The sequence below is a fragment of the Cheilinus undulatus genome, linkage group 1 (genome assembly GCF_018320785.1).
Source record: "Cheilinus undulatus linkage group 1, ASM1832078v1, whole genome shotgun sequence".
In the NCBI taxonomy this organism is placed as follows: Eukaryota; Metazoa; Chordata; class Actinopteri; order Labriformes; family Labridae; genus Cheilinus; species Cheilinus undulatus.
The window spans coordinates 1,597,165-1,622,030 of record NC_054865.1 but is presented as its reverse complement, the minus strand read 5'-3'; the positions used below and the strand labels follow the sequence as shown (position 1 = coordinate 1,622,030).

At 41.3% G+C, this 24,866-nt stretch overlaps 1 protein-coding gene across 7 annotated transcripts in view; it reads left to right on the top strand.

Annotated features, from left to right (window-relative positions):
- herc1 (HECT and RLD domain containing E3 ubiquitin protein ligase family member 1) overlaps positions 1-21,455 on the top strand; it is a 117,261-nt gene extending 95,806 nt beyond the window's left edge. For all 7 annotated transcript variants that reach the window (XM_041786312.1, XM_041786305.1, XM_041786327.1 and 4 more), the window contains exons 69-79: positions 2,850-2,952; positions 4,023-4,192; positions 4,295-4,433; positions 5,126-5,295; positions 6,683-6,852; positions 7,278-7,443; positions 7,528-7,604; positions 8,576-8,828; positions 16,292-16,444; positions 18,170-18,475; positions 20,833-21,455. In XM_041786312.1, coding sequence (XP_041642246.1) covers positions 2,850-2,952; positions 4,023-4,192; positions 4,295-4,433; positions 5,126-5,295; positions 6,683-6,852; positions 7,278-7,443; positions 7,528-7,604; positions 8,576-8,828; positions 16,292-16,444; positions 18,170-18,475; positions 20,833-21,018 — 1,893 coding nt within the window. In that variant the 3' untranslated portion in view covers positions 21,019-21,455. The remainder of the gene's footprint in view (positions 1-2,849; positions 2,953-4,022; positions 4,193-4,294; positions 4,434-5,125; positions 5,296-6,682; positions 6,853-7,277; positions 7,444-7,527; positions 7,605-8,575; positions 8,829-16,291; positions 16,445-18,169; positions 18,476-20,832) is intronic.
- The last annotated feature ends 3,411 nt before the right edge of the window (positions 21,456-24,866 follow it).

Below are 24,866 nucleotides of genomic sequence, written 5' to 3'. Positions count from 1 at the left end.
AACCAGAGACACAGTGATTACAGTTTGATGTACCAATTCTAACTTCTGCTGTTTCCTGGTCTGACCTCCTGATAAGGATTTTGGATTATACCAGTTTTTGTCCTTAAAAAGTTTCTTTTTTAAATCATAAAGCCTTTTTTTTACCCTCTATTTAATGGGTGTTTAAGGTCCATAATAAACGCTGACTGACTAATGATAAAACACCAACTGTTCCCAAACTTATAAACTTGTCAGCTACAGTGCTGTGGAAAGTATTTGCCCCCTTTCTGATTCCTGATTTTTTTGTATATTTATCACACTACAGCCGGCCACACACTACAGGACTTTAAGCCTGATTTGGGGCAAGATTTGACTCCCCCCACAATCATGGGGGCGTATACCGACTGGAACCTCGTTATTTGTCGATTATTTGTCTGAGTAGTCTGCATGTGTGTGGTGTCAACACAATTCATTTACTGCTCCAAATTATGTCGTAGCCTCCCAAACCCCGAATCGTAAATATCAAACACGTTTGATATTTACGATTCAAGGTCATAGTGCCGCTGACGTAGTACCCACAACAACCAATGAGAGCGAGCACACCGGGTAGCGTCACCAGATGAATCATACGTACATTCACCACTCACAACCATAAACACAATGATACCTAAATTCCAGCCAGGATTTCGTCCTGAGTCTTTCCCTTGTTTTATGATTGTTGCTGCACCTGTAAAACATGCCAGGACAGTCTGTTGTGAAGAGACAGCATGACTGTATCGACAGACATCCGTGTTTTTTTTCTGAAGTCACGTGATCATGCAAGGTTGTAGGCAGGTCAGCAGGTGTGTGGGCTCCAGTGATCTGACAGTCTGGCTGAGTCGTCTAGTGTGTGCGTTCAGAGGATTAAAGATGAAAAATCTTTGGAAATTGTCCTGAAGTCTGTGGTCTCCCACAGTTTTAAAATCGTTTCAGGTTAAAAAATCTTTCACTGTGTGGCCGGCCTTAAGGGATACTTCAATATTTCGGCAAATTCGCCCATTGCCATAATTTGTATAGTCTTAGTAATAGGTTTGTTTCCTTTAGTTGTTGGCTCAAGCTGTTTCTAGATCTGGGGGGACCGATAAACACTATTGTTGCAGATGGTATTAATGCTGTCCCTCATCAAACTTGTCAAATACACAATCCAACAACTCCAAAACGCTCTCGTGGACAAGTTGTGACCTGTACATTCACCACGCTGTGAAATAATCCTGGAACATTACGAGACGGAGATGTTTTAAAGTTAAATGCAAAGCCGGAAATACCCTCCAGACATGGCTGCTGCACTGTGTCACTCCGCCCAAGAAATTGTGTTACATAATTATACGTTATTATTTCATAGCGTGGTGAATGTACAGGTCTCAACTTGTCCACGGAAGCGTTTTGGAGTTGTTGGATTGTGTATTTGATGAGTTCGATGAGGGAAAGCAAAAAATACTGTCTGCTAACATAGCGTTACCTGTGCAGCTGGTATATCAGTCCCCCCAGATCTAGAAACAGCTTGCACCAACAACTAAAGGAAACAAACCTATTACTAAGACTACAGGAATTATGGCAATGGGCGAATTTGCCAAAATGTTGAAGTATCCCTTGAAATGTTTAGTATCATCAAACCAATTTTTTTTTATCTCACAGAGACAACTAGGGGTGTGGCATGAGATCTCACAAAATCAGAACGCCACGAGATTCAATCTTGCGAGATCAATATTGCACAGACACTTGAGGCAGCAGCTCTCCTTACAGAAAACAATACAAACTTGAAGTTATAACAGATTTCAAAGATGCCCTGGATACCTTAGAGCTGTTGTTGAGAGAGCTAATGAAGAAACGGAGCTGATCTGTGACCTATTCAGTCACCGCTTCAAACCCCACCCCCTCCTTCACGTGTGCTACTGGAGGCCGACATTTTCCACCAATGCATAATAAGTTCATGATTACAGTGGTAAATGATGAAATGCTGCTGCTGGGAACCTGCGCAGACTCTGCTAGTTTGTGTATGTGCGCAGACTCGTCATGCCTCCTTCTCGTCTCACCGTCTGTCAGTCACTCATCCATCAGCTGTTGCTGTGCTATCATCAGACAGAAGTTTAACATGAGTAGCTAACAGGCCGTTGTATATTGCAGCGGTAAACTGAGCAAAACAAACTCAGTCTGAGCGCCATAGAGTCCACTGTTAGCTCCAAAAAGCGAAGTTCTAGCTCCAGTTAGACACGCCCTCTTTGTTGTCTGACAGCAGACAGAGCAGAGACACACACTCACTCACCAACGCACACACTAACGCTCATCTGTGTGTCGTGTCCAACACTGTCAAAGCTCATCTGAGAAAAAAAGATCACAAAACGATAAAATAAGCTATTTCTTTAAATTACAGCAAATGTGTTATTGACAGAAATATTTCTTTTGAGTGTTTTAAAAATGGATGTCCTTAAAAGAGGATGAGAAATTGTTTGATTTTACGGATGCAGCTCTTTATATTTAGGTCTGTTGTAAATAGGTTTTAAATTACTTTCAAAATAATCTAAATGAATTATGTTTAAATATGATATTAAATATAATTATTGCAATTCTAGCGATGGGAGCATAGTGTAGTAAATTAAAGATTTTATAGAATATTAAAATGAAGAGGTCTGGTTTGAAGAGCATTGAAATGTACAGTTTTGAGTAAGAGTTAGACCAGACAAACTGCAAGCATTGATAGCTTATCCAGTACAACAGGAGTTAGTTGGCGCTGTGAGGTTTCATGTGAGCTGTGAAGTGAGGATGTTCATCTGTTAAACTAAGCATGCGTTTGTTTCTGAGTAAATCTATCACGTTTATTTTCATTTCCTCAGAAAGTGGACGTTCTGTGTGGAATCGGCATCAAAAAAGTCGCCTGTGGAACTCAGTTCTCTGTGGCTTTGACCAAAGATGGAAAAGTTTACACGTTTGGCCAAGGTATGATACCTTTTTATTAATAAACGTATTCATTTTTTTTTTTTTACCTCGGCTCATGGTAGAGGTAGGAGCAGGGACTAATTTGACGTTATTTAAAAACATACTAAGTGTTTTTAAAGCAAATTTGCATGCTATCAGTGAACCGGATTCTTATTTTTTAATTTACTTTTGCTTCACACAAAAAGTTGAGTGTTAGTTTTTGGCTGATAAAACATACACGTTAAAAATCTATATTCCTTTATTTCTTAGAATGTTAACTGTGATATTATTTTTAGATATAAACTTTTTGTGTAAAGACTTCAAAAAAATGTGACTAAGATTTTGTACATTTTGATGTTTTCTTCACTAATGACTGATGAAAGAAAAAATGTCAGAGTTGTAAAATGTATTCATATAGTTTAATTTTTTAATGTTTTATTAAAACGACACATTTGCAGTTTGTCGAAACAAAGACTGTGTAGATGGACGTTACTAAATCCAAGATGGCAGCATGAACTGTCAGCTCCCGATTTAAACGTCGTGAAACCCAGAGATGCATCTTCCAGGAAGATTGAAGACAGTACTGATGTTTGACATTAGAATTTAGACGATGTCCAAAGTTTTTTACACAGCTGTTTTCATTTGAATATTCCTAGTATGCCGTCTATTTCTCTCCATTTGACCACAAAATCAGATCAGAGTTTATCTAACAGGTTTCTTGTTCTGTCCTGTAAAATCTCTGATTTGATTCATCAGTTAGATTTATTAGATGTCAGCAGAAGTTTGATGGGACACAGAAAAACTTTGGTGACTGATTTTGGTTCATGCCACATACTTTAGCCCATGGCAGATGTTTGTGAACAGGGCTGGAAACCGTTGTAATAAACATCTCTATCTTTGGTCTGGAGGAAGGAGTGGATGGTGACTCTACAGCTTGGTTTATTCACACCTAAGAAGGAAAATCGCTCTGCTGGCAGAAACCAAATAAAGCCGCCATGCCAAGTTTCAATGCCAAAACCTCACTCTGTTAGACCTCAAAGATCCATCAGCATTAATCTCACTTAAAGATTTTATTGTTTACGTTCATTCAGACCGTCTGATAGGCCTCCCTGAGGGCCGAGCTAGGAATCACAACCGTCCTCAGCAGGTCCCAGCTCTGTCAGGGATCCACATCCAGGACGTGGCTGTGGGAGCTGAACACACGCTGGTGTTGTCCTCCACCGGAGACGTTTACACCTGGGGCAGCAACTCAGAGGGACAGGTAACCCGGGGACCCACGTATACGACCATGTTGGGATTTGGGATCATAGTGACGCTTAAATCATTGATGAAGCTGACTTTCTTCTGATTCTCTGCCGTGAAGCTTGGTCTCGGTCACACCAACCACGTCAGAGAGCCAACAGTGGTGACGGCGCTGCAGGGCAAAAACATCCACCAGATCTCTGCAGGACGCTGCCACAGCGCTGCCTGGACCGCTCCGTCTGTGCCGCCCAGAGCGCCAGGTAAGATTAGCACTCACATACTAACGCCCTGTTTGAAGTTACTGCTCATGTTCAGCTACCAGGTGACTTTATGTTTATACTCTGAATTAACAGTCTGTCGTTAATAAAGACCTGACATCAGAACACGATCAGACTCAGACCATATTTGGTCTACATTCAGGCATGCCCACACAGAGCATTCAAGGCTGAACACTCGCTGTCTGATGTGCAGACTTTTATCCTGGAGGTCACATTTCCTGTGTAGTAAATACCAAACTCAGGCACGGCCCATTGTTTTCAGATGAGGCATTGTCCCTGTTTGATGAACAAACACAAAGGAATGTCATGTTTTATAACTGGGAGCTGCTGAGTCCTAATACCAGAGATAGAGTACATACCAAAGGATTATTTACATGTGATAATAGACACAAGTACGTGTAAATGAATTACAAGACAACCAAATAAGATCTTAATGGATAGCACTGTATAATCAGGTGCAGTATGGGTAAAAACCAAATGGTTAGTAATGATGGAGACAGCTCTGTCATTAGTGCCAGGGTTTTAGCTTAGTCAGTAAATGAGGCGTGTGTACCAGAAGATTTACTTTTACCATCCTCTCTCTTCTGCCATCCTCTCCTTCCTCTTGTTTTACCTCCCTCCTCCTCTCCTGCCTCCGCGGTCGTTGTGTCCTCCCGTCTTTTCCTTCTCTTCAGGCTCATCCGTTCCTCTTCAGCTCGGTCTTCCCGTTGCAGTTCCTCCTCAGTACAGCGGGTTGAAGGAGGTGAGCATCGAGGCGGTGAGGGCTCGCCTTCGACTCCTTTATCACTTCTCTGACCTGATGTACTCGTCATGGAGGCTGCTCAACCTCAGCCCCAATAACCAGGTACCATCACCACCAGCACGTAAAAACATGTTTTTGTCTAAAAGATCAGCTCAGTGCAGGGCTCATCGACCACATTCGCACTAGGGCCAGCTTTTGTCACAAGACGCTGTAGGGGCTGGACTACACCGAAATAAAATAAAATAAATATTAGTGTAATAAAACTGTCATTGTATTAGTGTTTCTATTTTATTTCAAAATCATCATAAGAGCAGTTGAGATGTTTCAGCAGCATACTTCAGTGGCTAGTCTTTTTGTCCATCACTGGCTTTGACACTGATCTGCTGTGATTGGTGAAAAATGAGCAGGAAAAGCCTTTAGATCAAAATCCTCTAACTCACGGGTGTCAAACTCAAGGCCTGGGGGCCGAATGCGGCCCACGGTGCAGTTTTACCAAGCCCGCAAGATCATTTCTTATTTTTATTAGAAGTGGCTCACCTGAATGAGGTCTGCAGATTTCCTCCAGAATAAAAATGTAAATTTAAACTTGAAGGTTAAAAAGAAAACCTTGTTGGGTCATTTAAATCTGAAAAGTAGAGAGTAGAGCTAGTCAGGAATGAGGGAAAGAAATTAATTTGTGTTTTCATTTCATATTTTCACTTTGCATACCAAGATTATGATTTAAACGTAGGATTTTGACTTTTTATTTCATATTTTGACCTTTTAAATTCATAATTTTGACCTCTTTTCTCAAATTGTGACCGTTTAGGTTCACAAATTTTCATTTTAAATCATGTAACCTTTTGAGCTTCTACATTTGACTTTTAATCTCATATTTTCACTTTTTAAACTCCTGATCTAGAATTCTATCTAATATTTTGACCTTTTAGACTCTTGATTTTGTATATTATCTCATATCTTGACCTTTAAAGTCATGATTTTAAGTGTATATCTCATATATTTGCCTTTTAACAACCTTATTTGACTTTTAATTTTGTATTTTGACCTTTAGGAATTAAAAAGTTGACTTTTTATCTCAGATTTTGAGCCTTTAAACTCATTTATTCATTTATTTATTTAGCAATTATTTGACATGGACACACAGCAACATTGATGCAGTGATATTTAATCATTTTAACTTTTTTTTAGAAATCTTAAGATCTTTCATCATCACTGTTTAATTTTCCCTATAATTCATCACCTGTAAAAACACGGTTGACAGTTTTCGGTTGAATCTTGACCCTCTTAGGCCCTCAGGTTAGACCTAGATTCAGATTTGGGGCCCTGCTATGATTGAGTTTGACACCCCTGCTCTAACTGATGAAACAGTCCTGTCTGTCAAAGTGGTGTCTTGTGTTAAAGTAACAAAGATTTAGATTGTAGAGGATTTACAGCAGTGCCACATTTTAGTTCAGTCTTTAATTGTCCAAATCTGTCATTTTCCCTGCAGAGCTGCACATCCCACTACAACGCCGGCACCTGGGGGATCGTTCAGGGCCAGTTGAGGCCCCTGCTGGCCCCGAGAGTATACACTCTGCCCATGGTGCGCTCCATAGGAAAGACCATGGTACAGGGCAAGAACTATGGCCCCCAGATCACCGTCAAACGGATCTCCACGCGGTCAGTGAGCCTCTTGCCACACTGAGACTTCAGTTCATGAGAAATACCAGACTGAATATCAGTGTTTGTACAGGAGGACAGGGATCTTCTCTCAGAACAAACTCAAAAACACTTAGCTTTGTTTGAAATGATCTTGTTTCACCTTTCTCTCAGTTCAAAAAGTTATTGGGATGTCATGATCAATGTACATATGATCAGATCAAACCTGGCCAAGTCGTTCCATATTTAATGAACATTGTCGTGGATCATACCTGTGAATTTGAACTGAATCATTCTGAAAGGAGAGATTTACACCTTTATTTCTACACATTTAAAATGCCCTGTGTCTGATACAGGCTGTTGTAAAGACGCCCTGGGTCTCTGCAGGTGTCATGTGACTGAAACATTTATCAACATTGAACAGTTTTCCACATTTCTCTGTGCAGGGGCAGGAAGTGCAAACCGATCTTCGTGCAGATCGCTCGTCAGGTGGTGAAGCTGAATGCCTCGGACCTCCGCCTGCCCTCCAGAGCCTGGAAGGTCAAACTGGTGGGAGAGGGGGCGGACGATGCTGGCGGCGTGTTTGATGATACCATCACGGAGATGTGCCAGGTATGAGCGCAGCTCTTAGCAAAACCTTTAGAGTTAAAGAACTGCGGTTCTACCTTGACGTTTCTGACTCTGTGGCGTTTTTAGGAGCTGGAGACGGGGGTGGTCGACCTGCTCATCCCCTCCCCCAACGCCACAGCAGAGGTCGGCTACAACAGAGACAGGTGAGGGAGATGTGTAGAAACCATCCCATTCATTTTTAAAGTCTACCTCTTGTTAGAACTACAAGTTTATCTTATAAAAGAGCTTAAATTAGATAAAAAACTTTACAGACACCAATAATCGACTCCAAAATACGAACATGACCTGTGGAGCTGCTCACACCAATCATTTCAGCCCGTCTGCCTGACAGTATGTGATGTCGGAGTGAAAATGAATAAAAACATGGTAGCTTTGGATGTTTTTACTCCCTGCTACACTTGGTTCAGCTAAGCTTTCTAAGTGGTGCGCTTCATTTGTCCTGACAGTCAAACCCTGGTGCAGACTAAGCAAAGTTTTATTTTATTTTTGTAGATACACCCACAACACTGACAGCGAAAAACCTTGATTAGAAATGTAATTCCTCTCTTAAAAGAGATTTAATCATAATAGATTCATACTCTGATGCTGATAAGCAGCACAGACTGCTCAGGATCAGTGCTTTTTGCCTTTTGTGTGTTAACGCTCCATTAAAAAGGGTTTCTCTTGTCTTTCACTTGTTTATTTCGTTTTAAACTTCTTAGTTTGAGATTGATGCCATTTCTTGCATTCCTGCATGTTTTCATCTTTGCATCTTTCCTTTTTATATCTGTAACTTTTCCAAGGTCAGGTTGTTTTCTCACAGTCGCCCTTTTTTCCAGTCCTGCACAACACAAGACCAAAATAAAGCTGCTAAAAATGTGCTTTAAGCCCAGTTGTTCTGCTATAAAAAATATAGATACCAAATAAACAACAGAGTTTATTATGAACTTGCTTAAATCCCCCCATAACACAGTACAAGTCTTCAAAGAGCAGCTAATGTGCTGTTTTCTTCTCCAAACATGAACATTAACAGTATTTCTATTAGGCCAGTGTGCTGACCGGTCTACTGTCCAGCTGTCAGCATCATTAAATCCACACACACTAACATCCTCTCTGCCTCCTCTGGTCCTTCAAGGTTCCTCTTGAACCCGTCCGCCTGCCTGGACGAGCACATGCTGCAGTTTAAGTTCCTGGGTATCCTGATGGGCGTGGCCATCCGAACCAAGAAGCCCTTGGACCTCCACCTGGCCCCCCTGGTGTGGAAACAGCTGTGCTGCATCCCTCTGCAGCTGGAGGACCTGGAGGAGGTGGACCTGCTTTACGTGCAGACGCTCAAAAGCATTCTTCACATTGAAGACAGCGGCATCACCGAGGATAATTTCCATGAGGTGAGGGATCAGGATTTACTTAGATATCAGCTTACGTCGCTATAATGGTGGTATTTTTAAATGATTGGCTTGTGCTGAGCATTCTGAATGCATGTTTGAGGGTGGGTAAAATTCTGATTATTGATTGTTTCCTTCAAAGCTGATATTGGTCAACTTTAAACAGAGTCCGGCTAAATAAAGACTTGGGCATGTCACGATGCACCTAAACAAACCTAATCTGATCTCCAGGGTCCACATTCACCTTGTGGGGTTCTTATCTGCCTGACCAGGTCTTCTTTTACCCGGTCAGGTCTTCATACACCGAGGTGTGTCTTTGGCTTAGTCCAATTTCTAACTTTTACTCCAAGCCCTTGACTTCGTGTGCCCCCTTTCCCCTTGAAAGAGCGTTTAAGGGGGTTGTGGTAGCGAGGTGGTGTGGACACAAGCTGTACTGGTACTGAGCTGGTACTGAGCTGTAGTCTCCCGTGGTGCGTTCACATCAATCTGGGCAGTTCTTGGTGATCTTGGGTCTTTGAAATGGACCTTTTCAGGGGGTTGTCACGTTAACAGAATTCTAGTAATCACAGTGACAGCACTGAAATATTTAAGACACTGGTTCAAATGAGTCGTAGAGTGAGGAAGAATGAACATTTAACTGGCAGACATTTTTGATGAAAGGCTTTTTTTCTCTCTTCTTTTCATGTGCAAACTGTCTCTATTGTCGCTAGCATGCTCAGTTTACCCATTTCCTGTCTGAACCGCTCGTCTGCTTGTTTTTGGCGGTCTGAGCAAAGGCTTGGATTGGCCAAGCAGAGTTACATGTGATGATTTCTGTCACCAAGTCCAAAAAAGCTGCACTGCACAGTAGACAGACTGCTGTTTAAAAGCAGAAAAAGCTTTTCTGTTTCAAATGAAAATGCACAGGAGTTAGCATGTTGATCCTTTATAATACCCCCGCCTATAGAGAGCCCAGACCTTATTTGTTTGTGCAGACCACAACCCCAGCCTTCATACAGGGCAAACTGAGTCAGGGTCATCATTACTGGAAATACAGTTTATTTCAATGGGCCGCCTTTGTGAAGACCAGGCAGTATTTGTTTGACACGCTTTAGTCGGCTACACTGTGTGCTCTCATTTCAGACTAGTAATGGCAAGAGAGGTCAGAGAACTTAGACTTTTCTTTGTTTGACATCTCTGGAGCAGAACTTCTGGAGAAGTTCGTGAAGGTGTGAGGTTCCGTTCAGTGCTGCTTGTCATAATCTCCTGTAGTACAGAGGTAGATTCATAACGGAAAGAGAGGAGGGACATAACTCAGTATTTCTTTGTTATTTCATTTTTTAAATGTGAAATACTAAAGTAAAAATGCCTAATGCTCCAAAAATGTTCCATATTAAAGAAAATTGTTGTTCTGGAAATTTGCAGAAGGTCAAAGTTCACAGCTGCTTGTGTCCACACAGCCTGGATTTATGATTCTGGATGTAAATTAGCCTTTGGCGTCATCATTGGAAACTTTTACAGCTTGTAAAAGCTGAAGGAGCGTCATTTCTCCTCCTCAATAAACAGTATTTACTCTAAACCAGCGCCCTGACACCACTCTGTGTTTAAGCTAAATCTCCCACTAACACCAAACCTCCCAGGGCGACTGATGACTGTTTTGAAGAAGTGGACGCGGCGTTACCTCGACCTCCATGTGAACGCTTGATTCATCAGAATCACACAGATAATAAGCAGCCAGCTCCAGCCTCTGAGCCTGTTTTTATTCCCACAGACCGACTGAACCGTCACAGTGATGTCACATACCGAGGCCGGCCACGCCCACGAGGCAGCCAATCATGTGATTTACAGGACGTTGATCCTGTTTACAGACCACAGAGAGCAACACTAACCCAATCTGAGCTTGCATTCCTGACTGTGACAACAGGGACAGAAACGCAGCTCTGACATGTTGAACAGAGAGAGCTCAGTGGTGGGGGGGCTACAGGGGCCCAGGAGGGTCTAAATACAGCTGAAGTTCATAGAGGTGCTCTATAAAACCAAATCTTCATCAAATAAACAGTTAAAAACACTTTAATTGGGAAAAAAGTCATCTTTATCTTCTATAGTATACTAAAGAGGGAATATGTGAAGCTGTTTATGCTGCAGTTGAGTGAAACGTTTAAGGAACTAATGATAAATGACTAAATGACCCTGCTCCAGGTATGCTTCTCACCTGCTGAGTTAACACAACAACTCTTGTGTTTCTCCTTTTGTCCATTAACAGTACAGGCACATTTAAGGTTAAGCTAAAGTCTCAGGACACACCATATTTAAATCAATACAAAATAGACTTTTTAAATCAAGGTGGCCTATAAAGGGAGAGCTTTCTGGGGCCCAGCCTACTGGTGGATCATGGGGATGGCAAAAGTGGGCAAAAGGTGGCAAAACAAAGTCAGAAATGGGCAAAAATGGGTAAAAAAAAAAAAAAGTGGCCAAACAATGGGCTGAAATTGGCAAAAACTTTTTGAAAGTGTCAAAATAATGGCAAAAATGAATTTCAAGTGGCCTCAAAGAAGGGTTAGGTGTTGTAAAAAGGTGGTAAAAATGGGTTAAAAGTGAAAAAAAAGTGGTAAAATTGGGCAAAAAAAGTGGTCTAACAAAGGCAAACATTGGCATAAAGGTGGCATAAATGGGTTGAAAGTGTCATAAAAGGTGGCATAATAGATCACAAGTGGCAGAAATGGCAAAATGTTTAAAGTTGCTAAAAGGTGGTAAAAAGGGGTTAAAATTGATGGCAAAAAATGGCCAAATTGCACGAAAAGTAGCAAAAAGGTGGCAAAAATGGGTTTAATGTGGCCAAAAGTTTCAAAGTAGGGGGAAAATGGGTTAAAAGTAGTAATGAGAAGTGGCAAAATACTAAAAAAAAAACAAAAAAAAACAGCAAAATGGTTTAAGTTGTCAAAAGAAGTGGCAAAAATGGGTAGTAATGGGTGGCAATAATAGCTTGCCATGCTTTTAAGTGCTTAATGAGGTAACTGTTAGCCAGGACGCTAGCACCAATGCTACTGATCCAACACAAATACACTGATAACATCAATAAATCCCATTCTCTTGGGTTTCTCAGGGGTCCAGCCAGATCTGTGGGCAGGCCTGGTTACAGTACTTTCCATAAAGTTGTAGCAATAACGTATGGTACAAATTCCCACCTCATACCTGGACTTGCCTTAAGGCACACTAGTGTGCCTTGCCACACCGTTTGAGAACCACTGATCCAGATTCATGTTCAGAAGTGATCAGAGACTCCTCAGTTTCATCTCCGTGTTTTTGGAGTGTTTGCCAGTCACATCCCTGAAGATGAAAAATGGCCATGCTGCTGAACTATCAGAATGTTTTCACTTATGTAATAAGAATGTAATCCAACATATTCCCCTGCTTTTTCATCCTGGGCCAGAATCAAAGGTCTGACAACAAAACAGATCCATTACTGAAGCGGCTTTTAAATGAAGACAGATGTCAAACCCTCAGCCAGCAGTGAATAAAAGGCACACCAGTGTGGAGGTAGGCAGAGCCTGGAGCAGCTTGCATTTGCAAGAAAACAAATCACCATGACCCTTCCTGACCAACAGTAGATCAGACTTTTACTCCGTGCCAGCTGGAAAAAAATCAGTTCACACACGAACTGCAAATATTCATTTCTACAATTCTGAATTAGTTCAAACTTTCCAGAAACATCTGCCTTTTATTACAGCAGCTTTAGCCCAGCAGACCTGCTGCTGGTATTTTTTTCCTCTTCACACCAGATGAAGCTAAACTAGTGCAAAGACAGTACAGGAGACGTGGCTTGTTAGCTGTGCTGTTAGCATTAGCAGCACTAGCACTTAGCTTTTAAACTGTACGATGATAATAACCTGGATGGTCTCTTTCCTCTGTAGCCTAAGGACACGGCGTCTGTGGTTTCCTCTAACCACAGAACAGTTTTCCATGTTTCCTCTGACCACAGAACAGTTTTCCATGTTTCCTCTGACCACAGAACAGTTTTCCATGCTTCCTCAGTCCATGTTAAATGAGCTTTGCCCAGAGAAGACGGACCACGGTGTTTCTGGATCCTGTTCACATATGGCTTCTTCTCTCCATGATCCAGCTTTAACAGTCATTGGTGGATGGCACGTCCAACTGTGTTGACAGACGATGATTTCTGGAATGTTCCTGAGCCCATGCAGTGATTTCAGTACAGAATCATGCCTGTCTTTAATGCAGTGGCCCCTGAGGGCCCCTTCAGCCTTGGCCCTTGCTCTCAGAGATTTCTCCAGATTCTCTGAATCTTTGATGATATTATGGACTGTAGATGGAGGAGATTCAAAGTCTCATGTTTTTCACAGCTTGGTGAACCTCTGCCCATCTTCACTTCTGAGAGACCCTGCCTCTGTAAAATGCTCCTTTTATACCCAGTCATGTTACTGAGCTGTTGATATTTAAGCTAATTATCAAAATGCTCCTCCAGCTGTTTTTCATCAGCACTTTTCTTGTTTCACTGTCCCTACTTTTTTGTGATCCCTTGCTGCCATCAGATTCCAGATAAGCTCATCTATTTCATTAAATGTTGGACTGTTTTTTTCAGGTTGTTTGTCTAATGCGAACATGAGTTTGATGCTCTGAAACACTGAGGTGTGACAGATATCAGGACTTCCCACAGCGCTGAAACTTTAGCTGAACAACGTCCCATCAGTTATCAGCTGATGCTGTGATCCTGTGTTTAATGAACACTGTTTTTAGTGAATAGTGTTTAAATTTGTCTGTTTTGTGTTTTTTTATGTTAGATCTGTCAACTAGGAGTTTAAGTGGATTTGAAATGATTCCCCCTGGAGCATGCAGAATTAGTCACAGATCCCTGTGTTATGAGTAACATTTCCTACTTTGGTTAAACAACATCTTGGAGAAGCTACAGTAAAAACCTGGACTTTATTTCTTTGTTTTGAAACTCTGGGATGGATTTAAAAAGCCTCGGGGAGCTGTGGGGTGGAAAGGGTTAAACTGAGAGCCAAACTGAGGCTCTGGTACATGCTGTTCCTCTCCCAGACTGATACTAGATCAGTCTGTGGCCTGAGCCATTACTGATACGTCCACCCTCACACTAACCACAGCTCCCCCCCCCTTTATAAACCCACAGCATCAGAAAGCTAACACATCCAAACAACCTCACACAACCCCGGCTCTGTAAAAACCCCGGCCTGCAGGAATGCCAGGGCCGCTGTTGATGCAGCACATCCTGCCTGCCGGAGAGACTTGGCCCCGCTCCCGGCCGTGTAGAGTGAAGGGGAGGGGGCTGGAGCCACAACAGTGCCACGGCCGGCTTCATCAGCCAGGCCAAGGGAGGAGAATGCTGCATCTGCTGCTCTGGCATGAGAAGAGGAGAGAAAGAATCTCCTTGTGCTCATTTTCAGCCCGTCCGCTGGCTCTGCTTTAAATTCTGCCAGACGAGCCGTCAAATGTCCCACCATGGTTTTAGGACGCTGCCAGGACGGTGAATAAATGAATGCATGATCACATAAATTACAGCTTGTGTAACCCATGGGCTGCGTCGTTGTTCTTTCCAAAGACAGCTTTTACCGCCCAGTATTACAAAACATTCAGAGCAGAGCCGAACAAACGCTGTGGCTTACTGAACACTTAAACAATAACATGCCACTTTGACATTTTCTGATTTTACAGAAAAAATACTGAGAATATAATCCAGTAGATTTTCCAAGATGATCAGATGTGTGCTGGCAGCTCACTTGATCATTTTTTAAAGGGAAATCTAGAGCTCAGAGAATTGATCAGTCATTTTAAATGATCAAATGATTGATTAAATGATTAAATGAGCTATTTTTACTGACATGCACCAATGACAGCATCTGTATATTTATCTGACCTGCTGTTCTCATCTTCTTTTCGAAGTTCTATATGAAGAAACGATCCTCCCTCACGTCTAAATGAAATATAGTGATTACTCCATATTTTGTAATCTTAGAGATCCTCCTTTTTTAGCTCTGATGACCTGTTTCCTGCCAGGTCAGTAATGATATGTTGTTTGTTGATGTCTTTAAAGTGTGATCACTGTAAGTCTCCTTTGTGCTGTTTTTGTTCTGATATCCTGCAGTCAGGATTCTGTCTGCCTCTGTTTCTCCTCTCTTACCTCCACGTGTGACCTGATGGTGACTTCTTCTCCAGACTGGTCTAAAGGACCCTTAAAGAGTTCATGCCAGCAACATTGTTGTTTGCATTTTTTGACTTCCACCAAAATGTTAAAATGGCTGAGTGAATCTCCCTTCCTCCTAAATATTTGCTAATCTTTCTTTTTAACCCTCTGGTACCCCTTGTGCCAAAAATGCAAACTTAGTTAATTTTTTTTTTTTAAGCTTGTCCTCTTTCACAATTAATATTATCATGTATTGTATTTTTTTTTTTTTTCATTTTTGCACAATTGTCAAAATTCTGTCCCAGCCACAACAATCAGGCCAACAGAAATAAAGTAAACCTTTTTTATAGCGTTAATATCCCTGCTGTCTTTAGATCCATACGCCATTAAGACATGAATCATGCATTTTCTGGTTTCTGGGCTTCATTTGAGAGTTGGGGCTTTACATTTGCACCTGGACCATTTTTTTACCCTGTGACATCACTTTTACCATATATGGGCGAGGGCAGGAAATCCATGTTTTTTCCACCAGATTTCAGTGTTCTACTGCCCTCTGCTCCCCTTCTCACTAACTCTCTGAGGTTTTGTTTCAGTGCAGATCAGTGTGTGAGTCTGTGAGTGTGTCTGTGCAATAATCAAAAAATAAGTTCTCTCATTTTCATGTAGTAACTTGCAAAAAAAAATCATTTCTTGTGTATTTTGCATCTAAAAATGCAGTGACATCATCAATGAAACATGGCATTTAAAGGGTTAAAAAATTAGAATGAATGAGTATTTGACATTTATGGTTAGGGCTGACCTTAAATGAGAATAATATAATTAATAACAGTAAAACAATTTTAAATGTATGATATTTATAACATGATTTAAAGGTGTGCATTTATGCACAGAAGGGTGAAAAACGTGAGTATTTTAGAAAAACTGACCTCACAGAAAAACTAATAATGCATTTTAACCAATGATGCTACTAATCAATGACATATGCCAGGCTGCAGTCAGCCATGAATACGTTTTTCACTTTGAGTGTAGTATCTTGAAAAAATCAATTTGTGTTTTTTCATCAAAAAATGTTGTTTGTTTACATTACAAACATGGCAGTTAAAGGGTGAAAAGATATGACAGTTATTGAGTATTTGGTATTTTTGTTAATGGCACAAGGTGATGAAACAAGGAAAAAAATAAACAGTTAAAAATAAAGTAATATCACTTTTTTATTTACAGTTATAACCCCCCTGTGCTTTTTTTGCACACTAGGAGGAAAATGAAGCAGTAATTTGTAGGACACCAGAGGGTTAAGTAATCCAGTGTGTTTTTTGTGTTTGTTTTGCAGATGATTCCTCTGGATTCTTTTGTCGGGCAGAGCGCCGATGGAAAGATGGTACCCATCATCCCTGGAGGAAACAGCATCCCTCTGACGTTCTCCAACAGGAAGGAGTATGTGGAGAGAGCCATCGAGTACAGACTGCATGAGATCGATCGACAGGTCAGACTCCAGATTAAAGAATGAGAGCTAGAGAGAACATCAGGGCCGTGTGGTGGTTCCTCCCTGAGATCACTCCTCAGTGGAAAACAGCAGATGAGAAAGTGATGCTGAGAAGTTATGTGCAGCGACTCAGACCAGTGCTGATATTTGGTAATAACAGGATTGAAATTTCTCAGATAATATTGAAATTGCAGTTACTAATTGCAGCTGTCCATGCAGTTGTGCTCTGCAGTCTGACATATCGATTGTGATCAGATTAATTGTGCAACACTAACGCATACAAGAGATGAAGGATACATTATTTTACATCTACTACTGCACATGTGCGAATATCAGTTTTTTTTTATTTTAGTAATTCACAGTAAAATTCAGAGAACTGATCAAGTTGCATGCAGAACTATCAGGCAGTAGGTCATCACAGATACACCAGCGTGACACTCGAGGCAGATGCATAATCACACAAAGCGATCTTGAGAGAGTGTACTGCTGCTTAAAGCAGAACCTTGTCCTGGCGCTCTTTAACGCCTTGGTCTCATAAACGGTCTGTTAACGGCGGTCTGTGTCACAGCTGCAGGTGAACATTACTGTCAGAGTCACAGCAGCTGAAGACATTACTATGGCTGAACATGTAGAAGAAGCATCACTTCGAACATCGTTAGAGGGTTACTGATGTGTGAGGGACAACACGAGAAGTTCTGTCTCTCTCCACTGTTCCTCCTTCTGTGTGGGTTTGTCAGAGCTTCTATCAGAGGGTAGGACGTCTGCAGAGATGGGAACTGATATGATTTTATTGATATTGATGCCATTATCAATTCTTCTTATTGATCCAGTTTTTTATTGATTCCTTCCTGTGAATTTTCTTCTTTGTAAACGTAGACTACATTGGTTTTCATTAGTAAAAACTCTAATTTTATTGATTCTCTTTCTCTCTGAACCAGATGAAAACCACCTTCAGAGAGAGTCAGTGACCAGCACACTTTAACGATAGGCTCTAATGATCAGTTTAGAGAACTAAAAATGTTCAACATATAGGAGGAGAATAAAAATAAAAATTCTCTTGTTTTGTTGGAAATGTCTCTGTTAAAACAAAACGATCTTCAATCTATGAAGCTGAATTAGAAAATAATGCTCCTGCTCATTTTCTTTAAAAGATAAAACCTTAAAATTAAAAAAAAATAAAGTAGTCTCTGGATCTAAGAACTCTGGATGAATGAAAATAAATGGAACTCCTGTACAGAATTCACCGTTCCTGTGTAGAAAGATGCCTGCCTTGCATGAAATCACTGCTTCACAGATGTTGCACGTCGCTCTGTTGGCATAATTTTTGAGAATGAAGCCACACTTTAGACCACTTCAGTCTGTTTTTGTGACTGTCCGCCATGTTTACTTCCTCTGTTCTTCCTCACTTCGCTGACTGACACCCTCTCTCTCTGAGAGAGAGAGAGAGAGAGAGAGAGAGAGGCTGTGTTTTTGAAGGCAGGTGGAAGTAAGGCACGTGACTAAATGTCAGTGTTGATAGATTGAACTGGTTTTGATTTCCATCCCTAGGACAGTATTTGTTTGTATTATAGTGTCGTATTTATGAAATGGAAGTAGGACGGGGGTTTAGATCTGTTCAAATATGAATTAAAGTCATCAATAAGAAAAAAATCTTAAAGTTAAGACAATCTGTCGCTCCATCTTCATATAAAACTTTAACGCCGTCCCTCCTCTCTCCTCCTTTAGGTCGCGGCGGTGCGTGAGGGCATGTCATGGATCGTCCCTGTGCCGCTGCTCTCTCTGCTGACGGCCAAGCAGCTGGAGCAGATGGTGTGCGGGATGCCAGAGATCTGCTGCGACGTGCTGAAGAAGGTGGTGAGGTACCGGGAGGTGGACGAGCAGCACGCGCTGGTTCAGTGGTTCTGGCAGACCCTGGAGGAGTTCTCCAACGAGGAGCGCGTCCTCTTCATGCGCTTCGTCTCCGGACGCTCGCGGCTGCCCGCCAACACGGCTGACATCTCGCAGAGGTTCCAGATCATGAAGGTGGACCGGGTGAGTCAGGAGGGAGCGGAAAGTCTGTGTGAATTTATGAGATACATCCAAACATGCTGAGAGAATGGCGCTCTGGTTCAGTAATGGAGGTTTTGTTATTTTGATTTTGAGGATGGTCTGCACTTTAAGAAATCAAAGGTAAAGTTATGTTGCCAGTGATTTTTAGATTTTAAACAAAGAATTTGTGTGATTTAGGCAATGATGCAGGAGGTTGTAAAGCAATGTCGATGTCTTTGTGCAATTTGGTAAGTGTGGGGAGGAGTTTGAGAAATAACCAATGTTTAAGTGCATTTATACTGTGGCTGAAGGATTTTAGGAAACGCTGGCATGTTCAGGCGGTTTTTGCAGAAGTCAGAAAGAAGTTTCCATCGTTTGTAATTCAGACAGCGAATGCTGAAGTTTAGGAAATGCTGCCAGGGAATTTGAGCCGTTTAGACAATGTGCAGGAGTTAAGGAGATGTTGATAACATCTTTGAGCTGTAACTAAAGTGTGAAGAGGAGTTCAGGGAATGTTGGGGAAGGTCAGAAGCCCGAGAAATGTTGAAACGTTACCGTTAGTGTGTGCAGGAGTTTAGGAAGTGTTGCCAACGTTTCTGTGAAATTTAATCCAGACAGAGTGGAGGAGTCTGGGAAACTAGCTGCTAGTTTTTTTTTTTTTTTTTTTTTTTTTACAGTTAAGGGCATTTGTGCAAAAGTGAGGGAAATATTTGCAGCATTTGTGGGCTGGTGCAAACATGTGAACAGTTTGGGAAATTTTTCTTCGCACAAAATGTTAGCAGGGCTGTTGTTCATTGCCAGAGGTTTGTGTAATTTTAACTGTTCAGGAGTTCAGGAAATGTTGACAGCATTTCTAAAGGTTTGTAGAAAGTGTGAACAGGAGTTCAGGAAATGTTGCTAACGTTTTGTGGATTTGAAGAGCATGTGGAAAGAAGAACATTGACAGCATTTCTGTGCAGTTTAGGCAGAGTTGTGTGTTCAGGAGTTTGGGAAACATTGCCAGTGTTCTTGCAGTTTAGAAAGTGTGGACAGGAGTTCAGGAAATCTGACTGTTTTTTAGCATTAAGAAATATGAAAGTGTATAAATTGTGCTGATTTAAAAAAAAAATGTAGTGCAACTAATCGAAAATTAGATTAAATTGCAATATGGCCTGCTGCAATTTTCAAATCGCAGAAGGCACAATATTTCTTTAACCTGAAATTTGTAACAAAATACCAGCTCAGAAGTTTTTTTGCAGCAGAGACATTATGCATTACATATCATGCAATCATTTTAGGGGCATATTTTTAGAATAGTGTACAAAAAAATTATATTTTCCTAATTTTTGTGTTTTTCTTGTTGAATATGAGAGTTGTATTAAAATTATCATTCCCTTTACAACTACAGTTCATATCCTATTTGCAAAATGAGTCAAAATCATCATCATTAGATATTTTTTCAAAGTTGTCCAGCCCTGGTTTAATCTAATATTGTGTTGGGTTTAGTATAGAATGAATTATTGCTTGTTTTGTTGGAAAATAAATGAGATGAGGAACTTAAGAAATAACATTATAAATATTAAATTGCAATGGCAATATTGGGTAAAAAAAATCACAATTAGATAATTGTCCCAACTGGTTCGGCCCTAATTTAAACACAGTGTGCATGAGTTTAGGAATGTTGACAACTCTTTTGTTGACCTTGTATGACAGAGTGTATGAAATGTTTAAGATGTTTTAGAGAAATGTTAACAGTTTACCGGAGCATAACCCTGTTTTTGTACAATTTAGAAGCAATGCAGGAGTTTGTAAATTGTTGCAACGTTGTTGTTTTTTAAAATTTAGACTGCATGTGCATGAGTTAGGGAAATGTCTCCAATGATTCTGAAATATTTAGATAATGTGGAGTTTTGGAAATTAGCCGCTGTTTTTGTACATTGTAGAGCACTTGTGCATGACTTCATAAACACTGACAACGTTAGAGGCAGCATAACTGGAACAGAACAGCTACTAGTATTTTGTGCAACCTAGGAAATCTTATTGTTTTTCTAGCAGTGTAAAAAATTGTTTCTAAAATGTTCTGAAGTTGAATTTCTTTTTTTTAGCATTTAGACACAGCATGAGTTAAGAAACTGTTGCTAATGTTTTTGAGTTAGACAGTAAATACACAGTTTTCCTTCAGCTGTTTTTTGTTTTTTATAACCAAGGAAGTCCAGACTTTGTTGCCTGTGTTTTCTTGCTTTGGTGTCAAACATGAATTATTATTTTCTTTTAGCAAAAGAAGATCTGAAAGTGAAATAAAAGTGTCTGGAATAGCCCTTCCTTGTATGACGGACCCTTTCACTCATCTAAATCTCTGCTCTCTCTGTTTTTCCGTGCAGCCGTACGACAGCCTCCCCACCTCTCAGACGTGTTTCTTCCAGCTTCGTCTCCCTCCGTACTCCAGCCAGGCCGTCATGGCCGAGCGGCTGCGCTACGCCATCAACAACTGCCGCTCCATCGACATGGACAACTACATGCTGTCCAGGAACGTGGACAACGCCGAGGGCTCGGACACGGACTACTGACGCCGGCCGGTCACATAGACGGTCTCATCCGAACACAAACACGATGCTCAGTCATCAGTGCACAGACGTAGGGAACTCGTGAGCAGGCGGGCCACTTTTTAAATCATTTTATCTTCTTTAAACAGCACAGATTTTCATTTCTCCCTGTGGTTTATTAGCAGTTTTTAAACGACAACACAGAAATCCACACGAGAAGTGCATTTAGTGTTTCTTTTTTCATTACTCCACATCCCATTTTCAGGGTTTGTGCATGGAGGTTTATTTGTTTGAAATGTGTATAGAAGAGAGCGAGTGGTGGAGGAAAAAGAATATTGTACATTGTGTAAAATGCTTCATTAGGAAATGTTTTGCATTATATCCATATTTATTGTTTTCATTGCCTATGCTGAGTTCCCCAAAGCAGACAGAAAAACAACAATAAATGCTGCAGAATTCAACCTGCTTTGTGCCTTTTTAAAGATTTTTCATGCAATATAAGAATTAAATATGCAAACATAAGTTTTTGTTGCATGACAGCTAGAAAATCTAGAGTTTTAATGACATTATAATACAGTGTTACTCAACCCTGCTCACCCAAAGAGCCAAACAGTTGAAAAATATCTTTGCAAGAGCCACATCTAAGTGGTGAAAAGTGGCAGAAACAGCTTAAGAAGCATTAAAAATTAATTAAAGGGGCAAAAATGGGTGAAAAGGGGGGAAATGGGGGAAAAAGTGGAAGAAGGGTTAGAAAAGTGACGAAAAAACGAGTTACAGGTGGCAAAAACGGTTCAAATGGGGCAAAAATGAGTGGAAATTGGCTAAGGGCGCACTCACACTGCTCGAGCATCCAGGCCTGGGCACGGATACGTCACGCGCCGACGTCATCACACGAAGCATCCACCGTTCATGACTTTATAGGTGTTGGTGACTCTGTATTTATAAGTGTTTTTTTAGGCTGTAAAATATCAACAGATTTCTACCATGTCTGATCTGATACCAGAGGTATTTCAGCTGACACCTGACATCAGCAGCTACATACAGAGCCCAGTGAGGAGAGAGAGAAAAACGGTTCATAGTGGAGAGTTATCGCTCACAGCAGCTAATCTGGAGTCTGATCAGAGTAACAAGCACTTCTGATGAATGAAACCCGGACTTTTTCTCTCATATGAGCCCCTACAGCTGCTCTTCTGCGTGTCAGTACACTACGCGCCCTGAACTGAGCCTTTTCTCTGCGTTTGGATGCCTTTCAGTGGTGCACCAAACAAGCTCTCATGTCACCGGAGAGCCTGTGTTCAGATCAGGATTAAATGTTCAGATCAAAGATGTTTTTAACGGTGGTGGGAGCGATTTTAACCCTCTGATGAGTGAATGCGCCTCAGGATTAATAAACGATGCTCCGTTCAAACGTCAGCGATCAAGATCCCAATTTCACTGCTTGGTGACATGAAATAGAATTAGAGGTCGGTTATTTCAGTGGATGATACTTTGGTATTATGTCTTTTAATCAGAGAGGTTAAATCAGCCATGTGATTAACCGTCACACACTTGACCGTGTATTTGACACTCTCCTTTACGCACGGAGGATGAGAGGTGTTTGTTATCCTGTGAGCTGCTGTTTGTGACTAAAACAAGGGAAGAAGTTTTATTTACAAACCAAAAATCCTCTCACAGTCATTAAAGCCTGACTTTGCCAGAAACTGGTCAGAAATGTGGACTGGACTGGGATCCATTAGAAAGAGGTGGTGGAGCTGTGCGAAGTTAAATTCTTCAGCTCTTATAAAATCTTTGTAGCTTGATGAAATACAAAGAGACAAAACACATATTTCTCTCTCTCTTAAACCCCTGCTGTCTCTACAGCTGCTGCCTCTGCTCTGGGGTGGGTCCTGTTGTTGTTACTTCACGCTACGTCACATTCCCGCGCTTGTGCTCCTTCATTTGCATCCGTGCCGTGCCTAGGCCCACCTCATCCATCCGTGCCGGGGCCGCGAAGCGTGCCGCGCCTAAGCACAGAACGATTGCACTCACACTGGCCAAACGTACCAGGCTTTAGGCTGAAACGGCCACAGGCACGGTACGGATGGACTAGTGTGAGTACACCCTAGAATGGGCAAAAAGCAGTCAAGACTGGCAAAAATGGTCAAAAAGTAGGACGGAAGTGGTATGTGATGACAAAAGGTAGCTCTAATGGGTGAACATCTGTGAAAAAGGGCAAAAATGGGTTAAAGGTTGCAAAAAGAAGTGGCAAAAATGGTAAAAAAATAGGAAACAAGTGGTATTTAATGGAAAAAGGTGGCTCTAATGTGTGAAAAGGGCAAAAAAGTTGTTCTCTAAGGTTTTCTGAGGGAATAATATTTCAATTTAAGACATAAAAAACGTAATACTATGAACGCACACTGGATTGGATTACCTTGAGTGTGCTGACGGGGTCGATAAGGCCTCAGATTGATTTAGTTTTTAATGCAGACATTGTTGATCTGAGTTAATCCTGATTAATGTGATTAATCTTGACCCTGCTCAGTCAGGGTTAGGGTGAAAATCTGTCTAGTGTTTGAGAACGAGGGATAAAAAGGGAAGAGACAAGCATTTTCTCTCAGAAACATCACATTTATTTCAGAAGTACAAAATATCACAAAGGCCATTTTAGGAGTAAATAAAAGTGAAAAAGTATTTACATAAAGAAAAACCTCAACACATCAAACTGTGAGCTCGTGTTGGTCAGAGCTGTCGTTAAAGGGCAGGTTTGGATTTCTCTGTCTGAAAACACACATTTACGTACAGAGCAGGCTGACAGTGAACACATCACGGTAGCAGAGCAGCGGTTTATGGGGGACCTGACGACCGACGCATTGGCTGGAAACCTTTAAGAAGCACAAGCAGGGAGTGTGTTTGAATAACTCCAACACCTGCAGGGAGTTTGGTTGGACTTGTTCACTGGTTTTGTCAGTGCTTGGTCAGGCTTCATCCTTAGACACCCGCCGCCCCTCCCTCTTAGTCCTAACTCTACATTCTGCACGCTCCTGTCTAGTGGAAGGGTCCCTGATTCTAGTTGAATTGAGGAAGGCCTAAGTTCTAGGGCTGCATGGACCTTCAGACGGAGATTTTCAAGAAAAACACACCACACAGAGGGGGTTGGGGTGAGAGGGCACTCCAAATCAAGAGTTAGACTAAGCCTTAATCATCAGGCTAAACAAGAAGGAAGAAAAGCCTAAAAATAATGTTTGAGCGGTAAATTAGCTACCACCCTGTTTGTATTCGAACAGCTGAATTGCAGGAAAGAGAGCACTGGGAACGGCCAAACTAACAGCGCGTACACCCCTCACTACCAAACTATCCAATAAATGTGCAACCGACACATGGGAAACTCACATTTTTGTGTGAGCCCTGAGAAGTCTGAGTTTTTGTTCCCTCCTTACTCCTTACAGCAGATTCTCCTCGTGTTGTTGGGTGGTTGTTTTTGGTATAATGAGAAAAATCTACACAACAGTTCAGTGTTCTAAAGCAGCTTCAGCCAAACTGTGAAAAAAGTCTGATTCAGTCTCCACCACATTTACAGAAGTGATCTCACCAACAGGTTAAAGCACCAGTGGAGTTCATGTTCCAGTAAAATCTCCCTGTTTAAATAAAGCTTCAGCAGTGTTGACTTCTAAATCTGTAAAATGAAGTGAGAGGTTTCTCTGGGTCTAATTCTCCCCTGTAGCTGCTCTCAGGGGCATAGCTAGGGATTTTGGGCCCCCAGAAAGAATATTACAAAGGCCCTCCTTAACTGGCTAGCCAAGCAACAAATCAGTGCATCAGTTTTTACAAATACAGTGCTTAACAAATTTATTAGACCACCACCCAAATAAGGTTTATGCCACAGCTGCCCTAAA